General features: G+C 36.0%; 1 protein-coding gene across 6 annotated transcripts in view; it reads left to right on the top strand.

The window, feature by feature from the left end:
* Nucleotides 1-23,573, top strand: part of cadps2 (Ca++-dependent secretion activator 2) — a 144,456-nt gene that overhangs the window by 27,440 nt on the left and 93,443 nt on the right. For all 6 annotated transcript variants that reach the window (XM_066667298.1, XM_066667295.1, XM_066667296.1 and 3 more), the window contains exon 2: nt 2,576-2,689. In XM_066667298.1, coding sequence (XP_066523395.1) covers nt 2,576-2,689 — 114 coding nt within the window. The remainder of the gene's footprint in view (nt 1-2,575; nt 2,690-23,573) is intronic.

Below are 23,573 nucleotides of genomic sequence, written 5' to 3' on the forward strand. Positions count from 1 at the left end.
AAAAAATTGATATTTTATTTTGTTGTTGAGTCTTTATGTAATTTTCTTTTAAATAGGGTTTTTTGTCTTTACTTCAGTGGAAGGCGGCACAAAATGATCCTCATGGAGAGGTGGAGAAGCTCAGCAGCGCAAGACGTGTGAGACACCAAGGCCGTGTCAATGAATGGCAGACGTGAGAGAAGTGAATGCTGGGCTGTTGCTGGCTGCTGTTGTCACATCCCTGCGCTTGATTGCACCTCTTAATGACTGTCACTGTCTGTAGGCTGCATTAGTGCTGCTCCAGCAGAGACTTTTACTTCGTCTTTCAGTAAAACTAGACACTTGCACAAACTCTTTAAGAGGATTGTTACAAAGCCTCTGTTGATAGAGGAGAGTACATTAGACGGTAAACACAATGAAAGGAAATCATGCTTTATGGTCATTGTACAACAGTAAGACAGCCTTGCATTAACCTGAGGTGACCACACTCATAGCCAAGTGTCAGATATAAGGCTTTAAAGCCCCTCAGCATTGGTGATGTGTTTCCTGTAGCTCTATTTAATACCTTAGTTATGAGCAAGAGTGTTGTTTAGGTTCGAGAACTAATCATTCAATATCAGTATCTTGCCTCAGTCATAAATTCCTGACAGGTGTAGAGGGGTAGTTTAATACACTGTGTGTATTATTCATTCATTCATTCATTATTTGTAACCACTTATCCAGTTCAGGGTCGCGGTGGGTCCAGAGCCTACCTGGAATCATTGGGCGCAAGGCGGGAATACACCTTGGAGGGGGTGCCAGTCCTTCACAGGGTAACAGAGACACACGCACACATTCACTCACACCTATGGACACTTTTGAGTCGCCAATCCACCTACCAACATGTGTTTTTGGAATGTGGGAGGAAACCGGAGCACCCGGAGGAAACCCACGTGGACACACCAACTCTTCACAGACAGTCACCCGAAGCGGAAATCGAACCCACAACCTCCAGGTCCCTGGAGCTGTGTGACTGCGACACGACCTGCTGCGCCACCGTGCCGCCCCCTGTGTGTATTAATTGCACAAAAAACATAGGGAAAAAATGGAAAGGTTGGAATTTTAGTGCATATTACAGTTTTAATAATTGATGATCACAATTGCTGGATTGTTCTTTGTTAAATGATTTATTTTTGCAAAATTTAATTAAAAAGTCATAGTTTCTTATAGCCTTAGTCTATTTTTTTTTTTGCTGGTTAATATCATCTGCTTCACACTGTGGAAAGAATTTTATGGAAGATATTGTGTTATCACACAAAGCAGCTTTTATCATCATCAGCAACAGAGCTGTTACTACCTTCACACTTGCTCACTGTGAATCCATCTCACTGTAAATACAGAAGAATGTTGCCTGTTTTATCATCTTGCTTTAGGGTTAATGGCTAATGAACTTGGATAGTTATGGTTTGTTTGCTTGTTTGAAGCAATTTCCTGAATGTACACACATGGACAAACGTGTTATTACCCTTACAACTTTTGAAAATTTTCTTAATTTGTCCTGAAAAGTGATGAAATTTAAAGCAATTTTCTCACGTATACCTGCATGGCTTTTGGTATGTCATATAGTAAAGCAAAGCAAGTGTGAAAATGGACAAATCATTGTTTATTCTACAAAATATTATACAGTGGCCAGGCCAGATTTGTTGGTCCCCCTAAAAAAATGATAAATGTATTATATTATTTGGAGTATTATAGTATTATTTATCTGCCTAGTTTTAGAAAAATCTCAGTGACAGGTCATATGCTCATCAACAGGACAACTACCAAAACACAGCTAAAATGCTGAAAAAACACTGGTCTGCCCTGCAATGGCCTTTGATCTATGGTAAGAGCTGAAACCTGCAATATGCAGATGACACCTTTCAGACCGTTTTACTCAGGAAGAGTGGGTCATAAAACCCGTTGACAGATGAAGACTTATTGAAAGTTAATGAAATTGATTATTTTCAGTGGGTGCTTTTTTAAAAGTTGTGCAACAAAATATTATGCTCAAAGTCCCATTATTTCTGCCTGCCAGTTTCATTAATCTTAGTATTTAAAATGGTCTGCTTTTTTTAAAAAAAAATTTATTGACTATGGAATAAGCAATGATGAATGCTGGTTTGTTAGTTTCGTATTATTTTATTAAATATTTTGGCCCTGTTTTTTCATGAAAGGGTATCCCCAAGTAACTATTTAGCGAAATCTCTAATGATGAACATGAATGTACAATCATTTAATGCTTCATAAATATAAGCAACTCATTGTACCATAAAGGAAACTCTTGCTATATAAGTCAGAGCCACAGCTGCTGTTATCAACACACAGTCTAAAGCTCAAATAAATTTGAGTACAAAATAAGTTCAATGAATTGTGATTGTGTTAGCATAACACATTTAGATGATAATATAATAAGTATAATATACACATTTCTGTTTTTCTCTGCCATTGCTTTAATACACATTTTATTATAAAAGTATGCTGTTATTAATACTCTGGCACATATCTTAATTTTGATACAAAATTTTCTTAATTTTTTAATATTGATATAGTTTTGATTTTGTCTTTTTTTTTTCAGCTCAACAAGCAACAGTTGCAGGCAGTGAAGGAGCGATTTCAGGCATTTCTGAGAGGAGAGACACAGATTGTAGCAGATGAGGCTTTCTGCAATGCTGTGCGCAGTTACTATGAGGCAAGACTTTCTTATTTTTCTTTTTTAACACCTGCCTTCTGTTGGAAATGCATTTTTAATTATTTGTTCACATGTGTTCAGTCATGGCTATAATTAAATCTAGTATGAATTTCAGTTCACAAACTGTTTATTTATAATGCGTATTTTTTTTTCTGTGTATAATTTATGACAGATATGGGAAATGCCCCTAATTGATTTTTAATTTCATTTTTAAATTACCTTTATTATCACTGATATCGGCTTCCTTGAATGAGTACATGTTTGCCAGTTACCAGAGTGGCACACATTAATTTTCCTTTAAAATATTTGTGTCGCAGCTGTCCTGAAAATGGTTCATAACCCAAAAATATCTTGTCAGTGGTGGTCCTGTGGTGAGCAGGAAATATGGGCAACATTCAGTAACTGTAAACTCTATGTGCATCTAAACTGTGAGGTACACTTCTCTAATAAAATGGCCAGTGATTATAAGTATAAGTTAAGGTTACTTGATCAACTAGCACCGTTCACATACATAGACTCATAGGTGAAGACTTGGGTAAAGCTTTGGATTGAAAGCACATCGTTTTAAACACTTTCCTGTGTTATAATAAGCCAAGCAAACCATTGCCTGGTTCTTCTCTTCATGATGCCCCAGTGACTGTAAAAAAAACATGGACAACATGTCTCTATCCACTTCTGTTCCATAGAAATGAAGCCAAAAATGTTTTGTGCCACCTGAAACTGCCATATTTAAGATGAAATGGATAATTCTAACAGGGTCATATTGTAATCTGTGCTTCATTTAAGGTGGGATGAAAAGATAAACAGTTGAAAGATAGCATTCGCACCATTTATATTGAAATTTATAATTCTATATGGGCCCACATTTTAAGGAGGAATGAAAAATTCGTCAAATGACAGAAATCTGTTGCCCCATTTAAGGCAGAAACACAACTATTGCACCATTTAAGGTTGAAAAGAAAGTCCTGCTGACACCATAAGGTCATTGCTACCCAATTTAAATTGAAATAGAGAGTTTAAAAAAAGCCAGTAATAGCTGTACCCTTTTAAGGGGGAAAGGATAGTTCTAATAAGATATAATCTCACTCAGTGTCTGAAGTAAAGGTGCACATGAGCATGGTACAGAGTTTCTGTTAGCACAACCAAAAGCAGAACATGACGTGACAATAAAAAAATTTAACATTAGCAGTTTTTAGTAATGATAAATAGTAGGTCGGTTGTCTGACAGCTCCACTACAGCTAGGGGGCTAGCTTAGTATAAGGAAAGTCAAAAACACCACAAGGACAGTTCAACAACTCTAACCCAAGCAGACTTTAGTTGTAGGCTGGATTTATGTGCTATTTTAATATTCTATACATTGTCAGAATTTTGGTAAGATACAGTTGTTTGCAAAATAAGCAAATGTTTAAATATTTTTTGTTGTGGTGAAGTTACAGTTAATTTTGTCAGCTTTATATCTTGAATTACACCTTACCACCTCCACAAAGCTCTGGTTAACTGGTACTCAGCACCATTGGCCACACTGTGTATGTGTGAGTTAGCTGGAGCTGCAGCACAGACTCTGGATTTTAAAGCAGGCATCGGACACAGATTCTCTGAACGACAAACACCTCCACAACATACACACACTGAATATTCAAATATTCTCTGAATTATGCGACTGAAGACCCAAAGCCCTAAAAATGGTATTTGGGACAGCTCTATACATAACAACTATACATAGCTATACAATCAAATGAAATATATTATTAATTTAATATAATGAATATATATTATTCATTATATTAAATTAATATAATGAATTATATTATATATAACATTATTTTGTTGCAGTAGTGTATTTTTGATATTAATAAAAGTATTTTTCAGTGATTTGTCTTATCACCAAAAATATTATTGCCAAAGTACCCTGAAATATTGTAGGGCCATATCACCCACCCCTAATGTCAATGTTTTCTACAGTCATTGTGAGGCCCCATAGAAGATAGATCTCACTTAGGCCGACCAGTCACTCACTCCTTCTGGTGGAAATAAACATGGACTTACCAAGAAAATACATAATTTTGATGGCAGCAAAATCCCTAATATAATAGCATGATATTAAAATGACATTTTGTCATGTAGTGCAGTCTGAGGGCTAAAAGGTGACACATTCAACAGTGAATTTTGGCCTTGCCCCATACAGACTGAAATTGCTTTGGATTTCTTGAATCTTTTCACAATATTGTTTACAGCGTTTGGTGACCATCCTAATTTTCTTTCATTGAGAATTGTTTATTTATTTGACAATCACAATGTTTGACACAAAGTGATGAGCCATGACCCAATGCATGTCCAGCCATACATATTCTGATCATTACTGAAATATGGAGTTCAGTTTGTTTTCTTGGTATCTTTTTGGTTTGTAAATCCATAGAGTTTACCAGTTGCTCTGGGAAGTGTGTGTATGTTTTCCTTCATAACAAAACATGAAGGTAAAAGGCCAAGGTTGTATAGCAAGTTTCAATGTGCAGAAAATGGAAAATACTGGTACAAGTAGAAGAATTTCATTTCACATGTAAGGTTCAGGAATGCATGTTTCATGAAAAAACAGCTCTCAAGGTTGATGTGTTCAAGGAGAAATTTGTCTGTTTTCGAAAATCTTTTTCCTTCCAGTTTTTTATGTTCCTACCATGAAGGCAAAGACTTGTGTGCAAATCTTTGGGCACTCCTTGCACAATAGTATATTTTGTTAATTTTTTAAGCAAACATTTCAAGTTTGTGTGTGTTGCAGAAATCAAATTCATATACATACATTTGTACATATTTGTACAAATAAAACATTGCAAGTTTAGGACTACCCTTATGCTAACTATCAGCCATGTACCAAGAAATGTGTATCTCTATTTTCTACTTTTATTGTACATGCCTTAGATTTCATATTTTTATAGGACAATTTATACTGCTATTGCAGTCAGATAAAGCCTTTTTGGCTGACTTAGTAGATTGAAAATGTAGTCGCAATGAACACTGCCTTAATTTACAATTTCCACAAATTACTACATTTCCCACAAGCCCAAATGGGGTGAAGAAATTGTGTACCTGGCAAATCTCATAGTGGAGAAGGAGCCAGTGAATGAAATGCATGCATGTAGAAAAGAGCACATTTTTTTGGGTCAGCTTATCCCTTTACTCTTAGAAAAACATCATGGCAGCAAACCCATAAATATTTAGTTTTGTGCTAGCCTGTAGAGGGCTATGCATATGTAATAATTTTATGGAGCCAAGGGCGTAGAATTAGCATGGTCGGAGGTGACGTGTCCCCACCAATATCCAGCGTCTATTGAATGGTCCCCACCAATAATTTGGGGGAAAAAAAGCTATCTGTCAATGTCTCATTAACCTAGAATTTTTTTAAATTTATTTATTTATTTATTTATTTATTTATTTTTAAATTTATTTTTCTGTAAGTCACTTAAAGTCAAGTTGGCTAATCAAATGGGTCCATCATAATAACAGCAGGCCAAAAACATTTGTTGATATGAATGGAAATTAACAGCACAACAAAATGCCAATTGTCAGTTCTCTTACATTGTCGTTTTTTCACAAAACAAAGGGAAAGAAAAATAAATAACAGGTGCGGGCAAATCTATCAAGGACAAATCTACGCCATTGTATAGAGCAATAATTATGCAGGATTTCTGTACTTTACCATTTAGAGCTTGTCATGAAGATATTATTTTTGTTATAAGTATTGTACATTTCTGAGTAAATTGTGTATAGTCAGTACTTCATGATTAATAGTTGACTGTGTATCTTGATACAAGCATAATTAATCCTGCTTAATGGGATTTACCATAGTGAAATATGTAAAATGTTGTTTGGGGCAGGGGTGGATTGCTGCTGTGCATTTTTGCCATGATTAATATTTGCCCATGTGTATTAATATTAAAAGCTATTCAATGAAATAAAAATCCTCAGTTTTAAATCAGTGCAAGCTGGCTCTTCCTAGGGCAGATAATGTTGTTTTACCCTTATTATTAATTTAAAGTAGCTGCAAGAGGATCAGAAATCAATGAGCTGTATGGGTATGTGTGGGATGCTAAAGAGCACTCATTTGCCTTTGCAGCTTTAACTTTCTCTCAATTTAATTTTTGTCTTTCTTTCTTTACTCTCTACTTCTCTTGGATCTGGATCAGAACATGCACAGAATATCACATACTATTAGTGCCACATTATATTACTCATCTTTATAGTCTTTTCATTTTAGACAATGTGTGGGACTCCATTGAAATTTTTGTGGGAGTCATTCATGTAGATAAGAGCCGGGTGATCAAAGTCCCCACATTGTTATGCAGTGGGTATCTTATCAAAGCATTTCAGCAGCTTTCGTTTTCTGGATGCTGGTTAAAAAAATGCAGCCTCAAAAAGATGCAGAAGCATGTCACCAGGGACACATGTCCAACTCTAAATATTCTGATCATTACTTTGAAATATGGAGTTCAATTTGTTACCTTCGCATTTCTTGGCTTTGTAAATCCATAGAGTTCTAGGTTGTACCACTTCCTTTGGGAAGTGTGTGTATGTTTTCCTTCATCACGAAACAGGAAGGTAAGAGGCCAAGGTTGTATAGCAAGTCTCAATGTGCAAAAATGGAAAATAGTCTCAATGCAAGAATTTAATTTCACATGTAAGGTTCAGGAATGTAGTTTTAATGGAAATCCTGCTCTCAAGTTTGATGTGTTCAATGAAATGTTGTCTATTTTTCAAACTTTTCTCCCTGGTTTTTCTTTTAATTACCAGTTACCAGCAGTGTAGGCAAACACTTGACAAATCTTTAGGCGCTCCTGACCTGATAGCGATTTTTTTGTTGTTGTTGTTTTCAGAAATGTAATGACATTTCAGAGATTTAATATCGAACACCTTCAAATGTTTTGGACACACTTCCCTTTTTAAAGTCAAAATTGTAATTAATTTAGTTACTAGCATTGCTGAGGTTTTTTTTTTCTTCTCCACTCTTCTACTGTGCAGTGCTGCTTGTACAGTCATGATATCTACTTAAAAACTATCAAAATTATGTGTTTTTGCCAGGGATGCATAACATTTTTCTTATAAGTCTGTGTGTGTTGTGGTGCATAATAAATATGTGAACTCTGTATATAAGCAGTACAAATAATTAAACCTTATTCTCGTCATGAGAGAGCTTGCGCACTGTGAAATATAAATAAAGTTGATTTTTAGTTATTTTATTTATTGATTCATTTCCCCATTAAGTATTCATGACTGGAATCATGGTTGCATAAATGCTGATTAATTTTCAACTAATTAACATTTTTTCATGGTTGTCATATAAATTTCACACAGTGACAGACATTTTTAGCCCCTGTTAACACAGTTATGCAAGTTGGGGTGGTGGAGGGTGGTAATGTTTAATTTAATATTCTTTTGCTTCCTTGTTCTTCAATACGGACTTCTTTCATCACAACACTCTTCCAGTGTTTTATATTGCTTCATAAAGTATAAATGTTTGTTATTGTCTTTGTCTCCTGTTTTGTAATGTCTGTGGGCCCAGCATGAATTGCCCCCTTGGGGATAAATGAAGTGTATCCAATTCAATATAAAATAATAATAATGTACTTGTATTTGGCAGGTTAAGCCAGTGTAAATGTTTGTACAGCTGAATTTCAGTCTTGAAAAATTTATTTTCAGGCTTTAAATGAAGTATAAAACCACTTTTTGGAAGTTAACAAATGCACAATATAAGACTATATTCATGTCCGTTTTATTTGAACTACACTGCTCAAAAATTAGGGGAATACGTAAATCATACATTGTATCTCAATGATCAAAAGAGTAATGCTGAAAATATGTACTGATATTAATTGTGTAATTTGTTGAAAACAAAATGATGTGGAAACTGTCAATGCAAACCAGATCAACCTATTGAGGTTGAAAACCAGAATGAAAACTGAAATCATAGGTTGACCTAATTTGCAGGAATTTAGTCACAGCAACTCATGATATGACACAATATTGGGTATACCCAGAGCCCACTGCACCTTTTGTAAGGTCTGAGAACAGCTCTGAGGACTTCAGTAGTGCGCTGTTTTTTTCACATTTGTGTGACCTTCCAAAGACATACCCAGACCATTATAGTCCCACCATCAAACCAATCATACTGAATGTCTTGTGCCACTTCATTGTGCTGAAGGTGTCACCCCATACTACCAGTAGTGGAAAGGACACTAGCAAAATGCAAAACTAAAACAAGAATCAATCAGGAAAGATAAGGAGAGAGAAATTGTCTGTGGCCACCACCTGCAAAACAAATCCTGTTTTGGGGGTGTTGTCTTACTGTTGCCTCTCCTGTGACCTGTTGTCACTTCCATTTACACCAAGGCAGGTGAAACTGATTCATAATCACGTATGCTTACCTAACTGGACAGATTGATATCCCTGAGGCAGAATTATCTTGATATTACACTGTCATGGTTAAGTGTTCTCACATTTCTTTTGAGCAGTGTATTTAGGCATTACAGCTGTTTTCACATATACTTCCTATTTTAGGAGACCATCTGTTTCTTGCCCAGCTGTTTATTGCTCAACTGTGTGTGTTTGTATCATTAGAAACACTCACAGAGGAGCTAAAAATATGTAGTCTCTATTCAGTCTGCAGAATTGGCTGCATCATATAAATTAGACCATCATTCCAAATACAAGCAAAATATTATTTTTAATATTTTAATTATAAAAGTAACCTATAATAACATACATGGATTTACCTTTTACAACTAATTTCTTTAGTGCTTAACATGGTCTCTTCACACATGAAAGTTTATTTTAAAAGTGGCAGTTGTATGTCCCTGAACAAGACCCTGGTGCATGACACCAATAAGAATATTTGAGAGTTTGGTGTAAGATTATACATACTTGACGAAGACTATTATTTTTATTTTATTTATATTATTTAAAGATGAAATCAGAAAAGAAATCTTGTATCAGTGTTCGTTGCAGCCAAAAATGAAGAAGTAAGACACTTGGCTTCACTTTAACTGTGTCAAACATTGTGATAGGCTATGGCTTTGGATGACAAATAAATATTTTGAAGAAATCTGTTTTTAGCTGTTGAATAAAATCACACTCCAAACTGTAGATACAGATGTATTAAACACAGGGGGGAGGAACATATGGAGGTTAAAATATAAAACCTGCTCATGACTGAGAACACACCGCTTCTTTGGGGAAACATGGCAGCGTGGGCATCTGTAGTTATGCCACTAGTAGTTTGGAGAATAAAGAAGCAGCTTTTGTCTATGTTGCACCAAAATTCTTTAGAACTCATTGAATGACACTTCAGATTTTATTTCTTGTCTTTCCAAATATCCTTGTCTTTCAAAGTGAAGCACCGGACCAAAATGTTAACTGCGCATCCCTTTTGCTAAAGACACAACAGAAGATAAGATGCCCTTCAATTAGAAGAAACTGAAGATGGCTGCATTACATGTCTATCCAAGCATTGGGAGGGGGCTTTGACCTTGGTTTTAGATGTTTTCAGCAAATGGTAAAATTAATCTTATGGGTAACTTCTCTTTTTGTACAACTGCTGTAAATACACCTGAAATAGAAGAGCTTCCCATATGAAACAAAAAAAAAACTATTACCAGTCAGCCATAACATTTAAAATCAACTGCTTAATATTGGGTAAGTCTCCCTTGTGCCAACAAGGGAGCTCTGACCTTCTGAGTCATGGACTCCACAAGACCTCTGAAGTGTCCTGTGGTATCAGGATTCCAACGATTACTCATATTTATTTATTTATTTTGTTTCTTCTTTCAACACTTGTCAACTTCAAGAATTGGCTGTTCACTTGCTGTCTAATATCCCAGCCCCTGACAGGTGCCATTGTCAACACAACCATAACTGTCTTTTCACTCACTGCCTAATAAACCACCTCGTGGCAGGTGTCATTGAATTGGGAAAATCAATGTTCTTCACTTCACCAGTTGGTGATTGTAATTTTGTGGTTAGTATTCTTCACTTAATCTGAGAATCATTGTTTGATTTTAGTCTGCAAATGTGGTACAGTACAGAGTTGAATCTTTGTGACTGTCTGGATACTTACAAACTGTATACACACGGTGTCTAGCGTGTATTGTTATATGTATTTTGTAATCTTCACTTCCCTTATGCTCAAGACATGTGTGGAGTACCTGAATGTATTGTATTCATACTTAATCTTTGTCTTCATGTCCTTGTGCAAACTCAGTTTTGGATTTAAATCATTCTGTAGCAGATAACATTTGATTTGTGATTTAGGACATTTTGCTAAAATTGTCTTTCAACAATGTCTCAGTATTTTTCTTGTAGTGCTGCAGAGGACCAAGGCAATGTCTTGTCCCGTAGTTATTGACCTCTTAATGAGCTTTACCCAGTGGAAATTATTTCCTTAACATAAAGCATTGTTCATTATGCAAACTTAAAGAGAATGTGTTTTCATGAGACTCCACAGTCATTTCTTAGCATGCTTTGATTTTAGACTTGCACCCTGTAACGTCATGGAGAACAGCCCTTACATAAGCACCAAAAAAATCCTGCAAAAGTATTAGACTTGTACCACAAAGGACCCCTTTGGATAATACTGCGTATAATAATGTAACCCATCTGTAATCATTAATTTGACCTTTTCTAATGTATTTATTCTTAACAGTCACATTTGAACATGCAAAGGTTCAAATTACATGCTATAAAACACTGCTTACCATTCTTTTCAGCATGTGAAGCTTTTAAGAGAGAGTTTAAAGATTCTTCATGTAACATTTATTACTTTGTGTCCCATAATTTTTGAAAGGAATCTCTTACAATTCTTTATGCAAATTGGCATTGTACCAGGCTGACCCGGCAAGTGCTGAGGCTCAGATAACTGCTTGACATTTTGGTGTTATTAGTTTTTGAATAATGTCTTGCTGAATTGTTACAATTAATTTTACATATAAAACTGATGTATTAGTTATTAAATCAATCATGGATATACCAAACATTTTGTCAATCATATGTTTTTAGGCAATAATGACTAAACTGTCAGTAGTGAAACTGATAATGTACAAGGGAGCAAAAGAATGCCTATATACACTATGAATCTTGGGAGTATCCAGCAAGATGCCCAGACTGGAGAAGTCAACATAAAGAAAGTCACTGAGCTCAGATGTCAGTCTTCTTCAGCTCTCATGTGGATGGGTGCTGCTGTTTTCCTGCTGGATTTAAACGTCCATCTGGCCATTAAATATAGATTAGATTCTGGTGCTTTATTAGTTATCCTTTATGCCTTCTATATGTTCCTGAGAGGCAAACCACAAAAGAGCATTTCATTCAGATCCAAACAGTGTGTCACTCTTCCTTGATGCAAAATTAATGCCCTGCCCCATCCTTCTGAACACTCCCTTTCTCTCTTCCTCTTTCTCACTCTCTTTCTCACACACACTATCACACTTTTATGAGGACAAGCCAGGTTACCAAGCAACCTGTTGAATTTAAGACCTAAGTACGGAGTTTGGTTGCAACATTTAGAAATATACACTTCTCAATTATGAGAATGTGTGTGTGTGTGTGTGTGTGTGTGTGTGTGTATATATATATATATATAAAATGTCTCTCTAAACAATTTCAGAATTTTAAATATCTGTATTTTGTATGGAGATGCTGTTAGCGAACTGTGAGTGGAGTGTATTCCACACTTCTCCTGCCACTGCTGCATTCATTGTTTGTGATGGGTTGTGCAGGGAATTGAAGATGGAGGATTAGACCCTGCAGAAATCTTCCCTTCTGTAGTGCTGATTTTTCACACTAGAAAATAGAGTGCTGCAGGTAAATACGTCTGTGTGCTGTTCACATTGACAGAACAGATCCAGAGGGTTGCTGTAGGTCACTTAATTTCAAAATGCCATAGTGAGAAATGTTGTGAGCATTAGCGTTTGACTGATACATGGCTTGGTGGATTATATCAAGTCTTTTGGATTTGTCTGTGCAAAAATCCTGTTCTGATGCACAAGAATACACTCAAATGTTGCAAGAATACAAGCTGATCTGGTATGTTAAGTTGTGGTGATGTGATGGTTATCAGTTGAGCTTCTTCATAATTAAGAATGCCCAAGAAGTTGATAGAGTGTTTAATATTAGCCCAGTCAAGTCACACTTTATTTCTAAAGCACGTTTAAAAACTACAGAGGCCTAGCAAAGTGCTGTACAGTTTAAAACGAAATAAGATTTAGAAATAAATTTAACTAAAACAAAAAATAATCCAAAAATATCTCAAATATTTCAAATATTTCCTGGGCATATAACTAAAGGCTATACAGCCAATTAAGATCTGTAAAAGCCTTAGTTTGTCTTAAAAATATAAATTATGGATGACATCCTTATGCAGAGTGGCAGGTTGTTCAGCAGAGAAAACTCTTGTCACTGTTAGATTTCAGTTGAGAGTGAGGAATGGCCAAAAGCAGCAGATCTGACGATCTTAAAACTTGTGAAGTTTAATATGGACTCTAAAGGGCCATAGTAAAAGTTGGAGTAACACCATATAGATCTTTGAAAACCATTAATAATGCTTTGCTTTTTCTAGGATCCTGTTAAAACCTGGCTGCTACATTTTGGACCAACTGCAAACTTAAAAAAAACTGGAAAAATATTTCCCATATACAAAGTATTAGAATAGTTAAGTTGTGATGTGATAAAAGCATGAATAACTGACATCCAGCATATCTCAGAAATAGTCGTACAAAGATTGTGCGTAACAGTTATCTTTTTTGTGAATGGAAGATTCTGTGTATCATCTGTGTATAGATTTTGTGTAAACAAAATTACTACCTTGTTTACTGTTTTGTTCTGGTATCCAGAGGAAGGTTTTCCTTTTCACTATAGATTCATTTCAGGTTTTCCTCTTGATTCTTATTGGCTAGAACCCAGTCCTACAACATCTATTGTAAAACAAGCCCTATACATAGAGAGTAATTGAATTTATTTATTTCATATGCAGAAGTGTTCTGTGATATGAACCATGATCTGAAACTTCAGTCCTGGTTCTTTTTAATACACAAAGGTTGTTATACTTGCCCACGGTTACACACAACTAATGACAATTCTCTGACGTCTTATTGTTAAATTATTGTTTATTATTTAATCTTGTTGAGAGGTATTCTCCAGCCAAGCAATTTTTTTAAAAAGATTAGACTGAGTGGGATACAATTTTTCCCTAAGATGCTCTTCGCCAAACACTTGTTGGGAGTTATGTGTTCTGTTTTATCAAGTGTTACTTATTTGTACAAACTATAATAGCCCATTCTTCTAAATAATAATCTCACAGAAGGGCTCTTCTGCGGTGCTGTTTGACAGTTTGAGGCTATGCAAACCACAGAAGAAACTCTGGTGTGAAAGACATTTTGCTGGACATTTGGAATTAATCAGAATCATTTTCTGAATCAAAACAGACCCTGATTAAACTACTCTCCATAACATCTAACACAGTTTCAAGGGTCAAACTCTCCCTAACCGGAATATACCTCTAAACTTATTCAGACAAATATGGTAAGGCATCTTATTTCTTACAACAGGTGAATGTATTTCAGATCCTGTCTTTGTTTTACGACAGTGTAAGTTCCATGTAAGTTCATAAAATGGAGTATTTAAGTAGATGCCTTTTGTTTTTAATTCAGTTTCAAGCAATAAAACGGTGCAAGCAGGCTCTATAGATTCCAAAAGTTAGCATATTTACATTTGCAGCATTTAGCACCCACTTTTATCCAGACTTACAAAAGTGCTTTTGGTTCAAGTTTGTATTCTAGAAAGTACAAATAAGTCAAAGTCTAAAAAACCCTTGACTAGACATGGAATATCATATGCCGTTACTGTGTGTTATATATTTTATGGGGTTAAAGGAGAAAGTAGCAGAAGATTTGAGATTCTTATGTCCTGGGCTCTGTCATTGTGGAAAATCTTAATCTGCATATGTCCAAGAACCAAGAATTACAACAACAATGTGGTGCCAGAGCCTCCCTCTCCTCGTTTTGTACAAATCTGTCAAATGTTCATGACTGATAATAGCGCCATTGTGTGTAGATGAGAGAGCCTCCGTTTTCAGCCTTCCACAAGTATTTAACATGTCAGTAATTTCACAGTGTGCCATCAGTATGTCTCCGTAAACTGTTATTATTATATACAGGCAGGGCTTTCTGTATTTGTTTCCTTTTTTGCGATGGATAAAAGCGACCAGGTTACATTTTAATATGCATGTTTACTTTTCATTGCTTTTTTTATACAATTATTCCATATGCCAAATTCTTTCACTGAATACTTGCTAATCAGTGAGTAAGCCCCTGAAAGCACTTTGAATCTGGCATTCCTGTCTAGTCTAATCTGTAAACACTCTGAAAAAGACCCACAATTTGCTGTGCTGTCTGAATTGACAAGGCCTGAAACAATTCAAATGCTAACTTCACCCCTTAAAAGGAAAATCATTGTTCTGTGGTGGAAAGGTCAGTTAATTTCACCTAGTGCTTATCATTAGCTTTGCTCCACTTAGTGCTTATTTTGTCCATTTTTGCCTCGTGAATCTATGGTACCTGACCAGCATGAACTGTACAGTTAATGATAATGTACCACCTCAGTCCATCTGATAACTGTGAACCATTGTGAGAGGAAAAATAGCCAATCATGCCCACTTAGGTGAGGTTCGGGACTCCTGCAGGTAAAGAACGATAAAATTCTCAGTGGTGTTTATGGAAATGCTTTGAGCCCAGCTTGGTTGGCACAGAAGTGGCAGGAAATTAATGGTGAGAGGCAAATAGAGTTGATGTGGAGTATTTATGTAGTAAAGCGTATGCTTTTACTGTGGACTACAGCATTAGGACTTCAGTATGGTTTGTGAAAATGCGGTTTTATTGGCAACATGATAGAGCTGGCTGGCTTTTAATCCTGAACCTGTTTTGGCTGATGTAAGCTAAAAAGGTCCAGGAATAATATGCATTTTTGTATTTTTATGGATCTCATTACATTAGTGTGTTTGTCTAACAAACCCAAAAAGCAATCAGCCATTTTGTTTTTTGTTGTTTTTTTTGTGGCCAATATCTACCAATTTTGGTAGATGGTGATTGAGGTTGTAAAGAACTCACACACACACACAGTCTCTCTCTCTCTCTCTCTCTCTCTCTCTCTCTCTCTCTCTCTCTCTCTCTCTCTCTCTCTCCTGAAGGCTGATTACTGGTTGTTAGACTTGCAAACAGAACTGGCAGGGGCACTGACTTTGAAAGCACTCTTTCTCTTTACCTTCTCTTCTAAATTGTATGGTTCTATCTTTCTTTCTTGATTCTGCTCAGTTTTTATGATAAATAACTACTTCTTAACTACCTAGGAGACAGGGACAGGTCCTGTGCCTCAGTGTATAAGAAAAACAGCCACAATATAATTTCATATGTTTCAAATGCATATTTCAACTGGTATTTGCTTTCAGTAAGTGAATCTTGAGAGATTATCCTCCCGGAAAATGGACCTTCATTTTTAAAACAGCCGACCAAAGTGTTTATATAACCCTATGCTTCATATTTCCAAGAGCTTTCTTGTATTTTGTATATTTTTCCCCTTGGTTTTGCTGTATTTTCACTGCTGCTACTGCTATAACTACATGGCACTGAATAAATACTAATGTTGACCTTGTTAAAGTACGAAACATGAACAATTTAGAGGCTTGGCAGAATGTTTAAATATGGTTCTCTGAAACATCAGAAAACAATTCATAACTAATATTTTGGGTCTGAAGTGATCCAGGGTCAGACTTACTGTTGTGGGCATTACAGTATGTGAACATTTCAGATCATGGTCTCAAGTGCACAGCAAGTATTGAGTCAGCCTTTAGGTCAGTTCAGTGTGGCTTTGGTATGTTTAACAAGGATTTTTCAAGGCTTGGGCATCGATCAGCCCAAAAGAAAGAGCTTCCATAGAAGCAAGAGTCCTAAAGTGTGAGAACAGTCTGTTGAAATCCTCAGGAAGATGACAGAAGCCATAAACTAGAGTGGATAAACTATGGTCTTCACAAATCACTTTTATTTCACAAAACTCCATACAGCCAAATCTATCTGCACATACCTTGTCATTAGCAAATTTGGCTATTTTAATTATAGACACGTGCCCAAAATCAAGCAAACCCATGCTAGTTGCATATGTTGTTAAATCACAAACCTATTTCAAAACCAAGGTGGAGCAGAATTATTTGCAATGGAGATGCTTTACTGTTCTTTCTGTGCACAGGCTCACTGAAGAGCTGCATTGCAACACACCAAAACACTCACAATACACTTTTAATATATAATTCAGTGCAATGAGTGAGTGCTTGGTGGTTACCAAGAGAATAACTTTTCAAATGGTATACAGGCATCTACACATATTGTTGGAAGAAGAAGACCTTGTGCTGTTTTTATTCATTGTTTCAGCTGAACACTGACGTTCTAGAGACTTGTGTTCTGCAGTATGTCAGGCAGAAAATATAAGATGTTTTTAACTATAATGTTAAAAAAGAGGCACAGTGTAGTTCTAAACTCAGCTAGGCTAGGTCAGCTTCACTGGTGTGGTTTAAATAATTTTCCTTTGGACGTGGCAAGGCTACCTGGAACCACGGGGGCGAGCGGACGATTGACCCACCACTTTTTGGTTCCATTTAAGTGGATATGCAACGAGACCAACAGCATGATGTGGCTGGACTCCCAACAAAACTATATTAGTGGTATGCACTGAAGAATGTGAAGTTGATAATATCAGTAATGTTTGCACTGGAGGGCCCATGGCACAAGCTACAATGCACATAGCTCATGGAGCGACAATTGGAAATATATTTAAACACATCTCAGCATTTTAAGTTCACCATTTAAATTTGGTTCAGGTTTCTGTTTGTTACGTATGTTTTTATTTTTATGTTTGTGTTTGTTTTTGTGCTGGCTGAACATTTTAGGATATGTTTATTAAGATATCCTGATCCTTCAGGCTTTCTTCAGATTTTCTCACAGCAGTTTGCCATATAAAATTGTTCAGTTGTGGGTTGGAGTAGCAGCAGTGATTTCTATTCAAATGTAATCGCTGTGCCAGGTAAGCCATGGTGCCTGCAGCAGTTCTAGGGAAACCTGATAAGGGGGAATGGTTAGAAAGAATGGTTGGGAATGTGGAAGAAAACAGCAGTATAAAAGCAGTGTGCTCCAGGTTTTCTACAACTGCTGAGAAACTACAGTGATTAAAGAGAGAGCTTTTTTCTTATTTATTTATATTTATATTGCATTGGATGCCTCATCTCCTAGAAATTGATCATCTCAATTGGCCTGAATGTCAGAAGTGAAGAGAAAAACAAAGTTTTCATGTTTTATTCATGAGCAGCCATATATATACGTATCAGTACCCACTTCAGAAATGTTGCATGTTCCTTATCATTAAAGGGCCATGGGTCATGGTCCTATAGACCAAGACTACATAGAGACGGAAATGGTGCACATTGTCATGATGACATAAGATCACAAAGTATATTGATATGTCACAGTTAAAGGTTAAAATCACTATTGTAATCACAAAACACTTTTTGAAAAAATCAGACGATTCCTAAACATTTGCTAGCTCCTTTGTTTATGAATGTGTTTATGATGCCCCAGTAAAGAAACTAACTCACTATAAAACTAAACAACTCCAGTTACAAATGGGTTTCTATGGTGATTCAAACAGTTAGTAAAAGCTTACAGACAAGTTAACCTTCAGCCACATACAATCAGTCAATTTTTTTCCTCTCAAACATACCGTTCCACCCTAAGAAATGCTTAGCTTCTGAATGTACACAACCAGAGAGGACTGCCTTTAGCCACAATCGTAGGTGTTTCCCTTTAATACATAGCATTATAATTGTGTTACTACAAAGATATATTCTGGAGCAATGGCCTCACCCTTTAATGCATGTCCAGGCTTGTGATTTTGTGAATGAAAATTTAATTATGGAGTCTGTACGTTTTAGTGAAGAATTTTTGTCATTGGACTGAAATTGATGTAAGAGACTTGAGAGCATTGCTGATTTTGGGTACTAATGTTTGATTAGTTCTGGATCACCAATATCACTTCAGCTCATTCCAGTGTTACTGACTGATGCTCTGTCACACTGGGGAATGCTGTTATACTGTTCCACAACACCGGAGGCTTTCTACCGCTCCTGCTGACTCTTGTCATTGAGCTTGGCTGGTCTTAAGAAACACATTCTATTGCCGTTTCTTTTCTGTGAAAATTGTAACAGGTGTGAGGGCAGTAGCTCAATTCACTGGTTAAAGGGGGATATTTTTGTACATGGAGTACCCATTTACATTCCTCATATTCCTATGATGTCTCACCTAAGAAGCTGGAAGCTGTATCTAATAATAATTGTGCTTTATTATCATGCCCATCTGCATTCAGCAGATATGCCTTTTCTCACTGTCACACAATGTGCTTTGTGTCAAAGGCTATTTTCTCTTGTCGTTACTGTCACATCACTTCAACTGTGCTGTGTGTAGCCAGTTCTGCTCATATTAGCTTTAATTATATAATCAAATGATGTGAATGAATCTCTATCTTATTAATCTCTTAACTCAGGGTGTAAACGCTGCTATGCACACTGTTGGTTATAAATAATTGAAAGAGATTTTAAACCTCCAATTAAGCCGAGCAGCAGGGAGAGAGGAAATCCACTGGTGGCCGATTCATTAGTAATAATGGTTGACATTTGTACTGGCTCAAAATGGAGACCTTTGGTGCCAGGCTACAGAACACACTGCAGTAGCTACAGCTGACCATTTTGAAGTGTTATTTTTTAAAAGGAGAGTATGATTAGCACTGGAGTAATGAGCTAATGTATACATTGGAATTAACTGTTGAAAATGAAGTGAAAATATTTGGGCAGTTTAAGAGGTTAAGCCAGAATTATTTATCTTTTATATTGACCAGAGCTGATCAATGTTGCTGAAATTATATCACAGTTAAATATTTAATCAGTCTATCAATGATTATTGATAGTTCTAATTGATCTATATTTAATAAAGGACAGGAGGAAATAAATATTTAAGCCTAAATACAACCACTATTCTCTCCGGGTCCCTGTGGGTTTTCTGTGTGCTCCGGTGTCCTCCCACGGTCGAAAAACACACATTGATAGGTGGATTGGCGACTCGAAAGATTGCCCATAGGTGTGAGTATGTGCCTAGCAGTTGGAATGATTTGCGTTATAGTGCCGGTCCCAAAGGGAGGGTTGTGTCAGGAATGGCATTCTGTGTAAAAACTCTGCCAGATCGATGATGCAGATCGAAGTTGATCAGCTGTGGCGACCTCTGACAGGAGGGCACAGCCAGAAGAAGATCCTAAATCCCAACCACCACATTGTGTGTGTGTGTGTGTGTGTGTGTGTGTGTGTGTGTGTATGTATGCTTCTGTGTAGGGAGCTTCTGTCAAACTGTTTTGTGTGTTCCTGATCTGTTTGTTTCTTTGTCTGTCATGTGATGGTTCTTTAGCACATGGCTCTGTTGGGTTTTGGTTCATGTCTCCTCCATTAGCTCTGCCCTAGCCCCGCCTTAGTCCCCAACTTGTCATCAGTGTTCCCACCAGTATATCCTTTGCCCTCTTCGTGCCCTCTCGCTATCTCTTTCACGTGTGACATATATTAGTAAGAGGAATTAAATAAACAGACATTAAAGGAAATGGTACTTAAGAGAGGTTAAATAAAAAGACAGTAATAAGCATAACTAAAAAATTATGTAAAGTCAGAGTCATTAAGTAGTGATAGAAACAAAATCATTATTTTAGGATTTTATATAATCTTAATAGAATGCTAGTTAAGGCATTTTTTGTTATTATAATTACTTAATGATTTATTGTGACATTACCTAACCATTTAGTAAGTTTTAATGTTCATGAAATATGTACCGTTACTGTAAAGTGTTCCCAAGGAATGCCTGAACTTATGAAAATAGAATATAAAAAAATGTGTGCACTGTAATATTTGTGTAAACACGGGCAATCAAAGTAACCTTTAATGTAGACCAACCTAGCATCTGTAACGTGAACTCTAGAAAATTTCCTGAGAATCAGGTCTTGACATTTTCTTGAGTTAAATTCTGGAAATGTTCATGTGTGTAGATGCATGGGGCATGACATCAATTCACTTTCAAATCTTTGAAACATCTCTGACGTTATTCATTCATGGGCTCACTCAAAAACTACTGGGGAGCTGACTTTAGTAATTTCCTCAGCATCTGCACTTTTCTTACTCATCCTTTTTCTTTTGTTGTCAAGATGCAAACAAATGATAAACCTGTTAAATTATGTGCTTTTTTAAGGGCCAGGACAGAAGCACATTAAGCCAGATGTATTGTGTGAGTGTGTGTGCTTTCATGGTGGTTCACATTTAGAGCCTCTATGTTCTCACAAGAGTTCAGTATCTTAATGGCACCTGCACAATTTCAAATCCATAATTTGTCAAGCATACAGCATGGTTCTGCATTGTTGCATGTTGTCTGAAAAAAAAAAAAAAAAGTTTGTAATGAGCGCTGAGAAACGCAGTTAGTCAGAAATAATGCAGCACTATGCATGACCTGTTGATTTTCAGTTTTGAATTAATTCGGATTAAACATGGCCTTTTGAAAGGGATGGAATCATTATTTATTGAACATAACAAATAGTAGGAAGTCCTAGCTGTCACAACAATACTGAAGAGGTTTAACTATGAAATTAAAATGTCAGTGGAGGTGAAAAGCAGGAAAACACAGTGTGGGGCTGGATGAGAAGGGGCATGCTTTTTGTTTAAGCTTGTGCTCTATGGCACATGCAAGAAAGGAGCAGCTCATTAAAGAATCATTACTGATAGAATCACTAGCCTACTAAAAATAAAATTTTTATCATTTATAACTAGCTTTTCCGGCACATAAAACTTTATTTACAAAAAAATGTGATAACAAGCTGCTTGCATTATATTTCAGTCTCTGGAGATTAAAGAAAATCTATCATCAAGATAAATAGATTGATTACAATAGCAGATTGATTTGTAGCATGGTAGTACTTCAAATGTTCAAAACAAAAGTGTTCTAAAGTTTTATTGAGAGTAGAAACTGACCAAGCCGGTTATATTCCACTTTGTTTCTGAGCACTATGAACAATTGCAGGTATTAATTCAAGCTGAGAATTGTAGGTGTTCTGTGTGGACATATAATGTATAATGTAATTCCAATCATTTATCACAATAAAAGTATTGCTAAATACTTAAAATGGTTGTCATAGCTGTGCAGGCCTGAGAATAAGCTGTGACACACACATTACATTCCCTCTGCTTTTCTGACTTCACACCTTACAATAAGTGGATATAGTGGAACCTTGACATGTGGTAGTGGAGTTGGACAATATCTTACTCTAAGGTTATTCAGAGTCTTTTAAATAGATTGTATATTTATTGTTTCCTATAAATTCAAAGTGTGTTTATAATGCAGGTATGAAACATTGGGTTATTACTTATATAAAAATTGAGTTTAAAAAAGTTGATTTGATTACTGCAGCACGGCTGTATCTGATCCACTTGTACTAGATCATATTTAAATATTTACACACCATGTGAGTCTCGTTAAGTGTGTTGGTCTCCTTTGAATCACATTCTGTGACTGTAGAACTACAAAGTGCACATGAAATTGCTTGTAGAAACAAGGAGGTCATTATGTCATTATGTCTTGTTTGTTTATTATAAATATGCGATAAGTTAAGTTTTTAGAATTGTTTTTTTTAAACAGGAGAGCAAAACCTAATTATTGTCCAATTTAACTTATGACAGAAGCCCCTGATTTGACAGCAACACACAATGTTGCCATGCAAGAGCCATCACTTTTGCAATTACCCTGTTGTATGTGTCTAATTTATGAGAGAATTATAGGGGTTTGAAGCTGCTATTAATGTGTCAGTTTGGCATGTTACTGGCTTAGTTTTATAGGTTTGACAAGTCGACCTTTTACTGCATGCTGCCTCAAAGAACTGCTTTTTATGAAGTAGGGTTTCATGTAATAACAAATACCATCAGATTTTATAACATTTTGCTATGCATATTAAGTGGCAGTAAATAATAAGTCATATAAAAATTTAACTACATTAGCTTCAGTCTTCAGACACTGTAACTTACTGCCTTCTTCCAAACTGCACTAGAATATAGTGTATTGTATCTTAGTTAGATGTAATTACTGCGTTGCACTCTACAGATTTCAGGGTACCCTTATTAAACATATGTGGAATTAAACTGTTATGCTGTGGTATGCATTTTTCTAAATTGTACTGATTTTTTCCCCTCTGTGTTTATCTTACTATCCATTAATCACAAGTTGTTCTTGCTATTATTTCTGCCCAATTATATGTGCAGTAAATGTCTGTACATTTTTTTATTTATTTATTTATTTATTTTAAATAAATATCCCTCTGGCACTAGTTTGTATAAGCATGCTGCTCTAGTAGAAGATATTTCCTGTATTTTTATAGTCTCCACTCGGAATACATTTCTCAATGAAATTGAAACTTTATAGCCCAGTAGTGTTTGTTCCTTATTACTTATCTTTGCTCTTGGGACAGTGATTTCAAAATAACGGCCAAGAGTTCACAGTGAACTGACTTCAATAGTCAAATAGTCTTGACAAAATATTTTTCTTTCTCTTGTAAAGCCACTGTTTTAAACCTATGAGGTTTTGGTTAGACAATGTAGTTATGTAAAACCATATTTTTGTAAAATAATAATAACATGGTAGGTGTAGCAGACCTACAGGATATTGTTTCATAGTCCATACGGTGGTTTACAGCAATGGAGTCAGAGTATACTGTGTTACATATCAGAGGACAGAATATTCT

Source organism: Hoplias malabaricus, chromosome 4, assembly GCF_029633855.1.
Source record: "Hoplias malabaricus isolate fHopMal1 chromosome 4, fHopMal1.hap1, whole genome shotgun sequence".
NCBI classification, from domain to species: domain Eukaryota; kingdom Metazoa; phylum Chordata; class Actinopteri; order Characiformes; family Erythrinidae; genus Hoplias; species Hoplias malabaricus.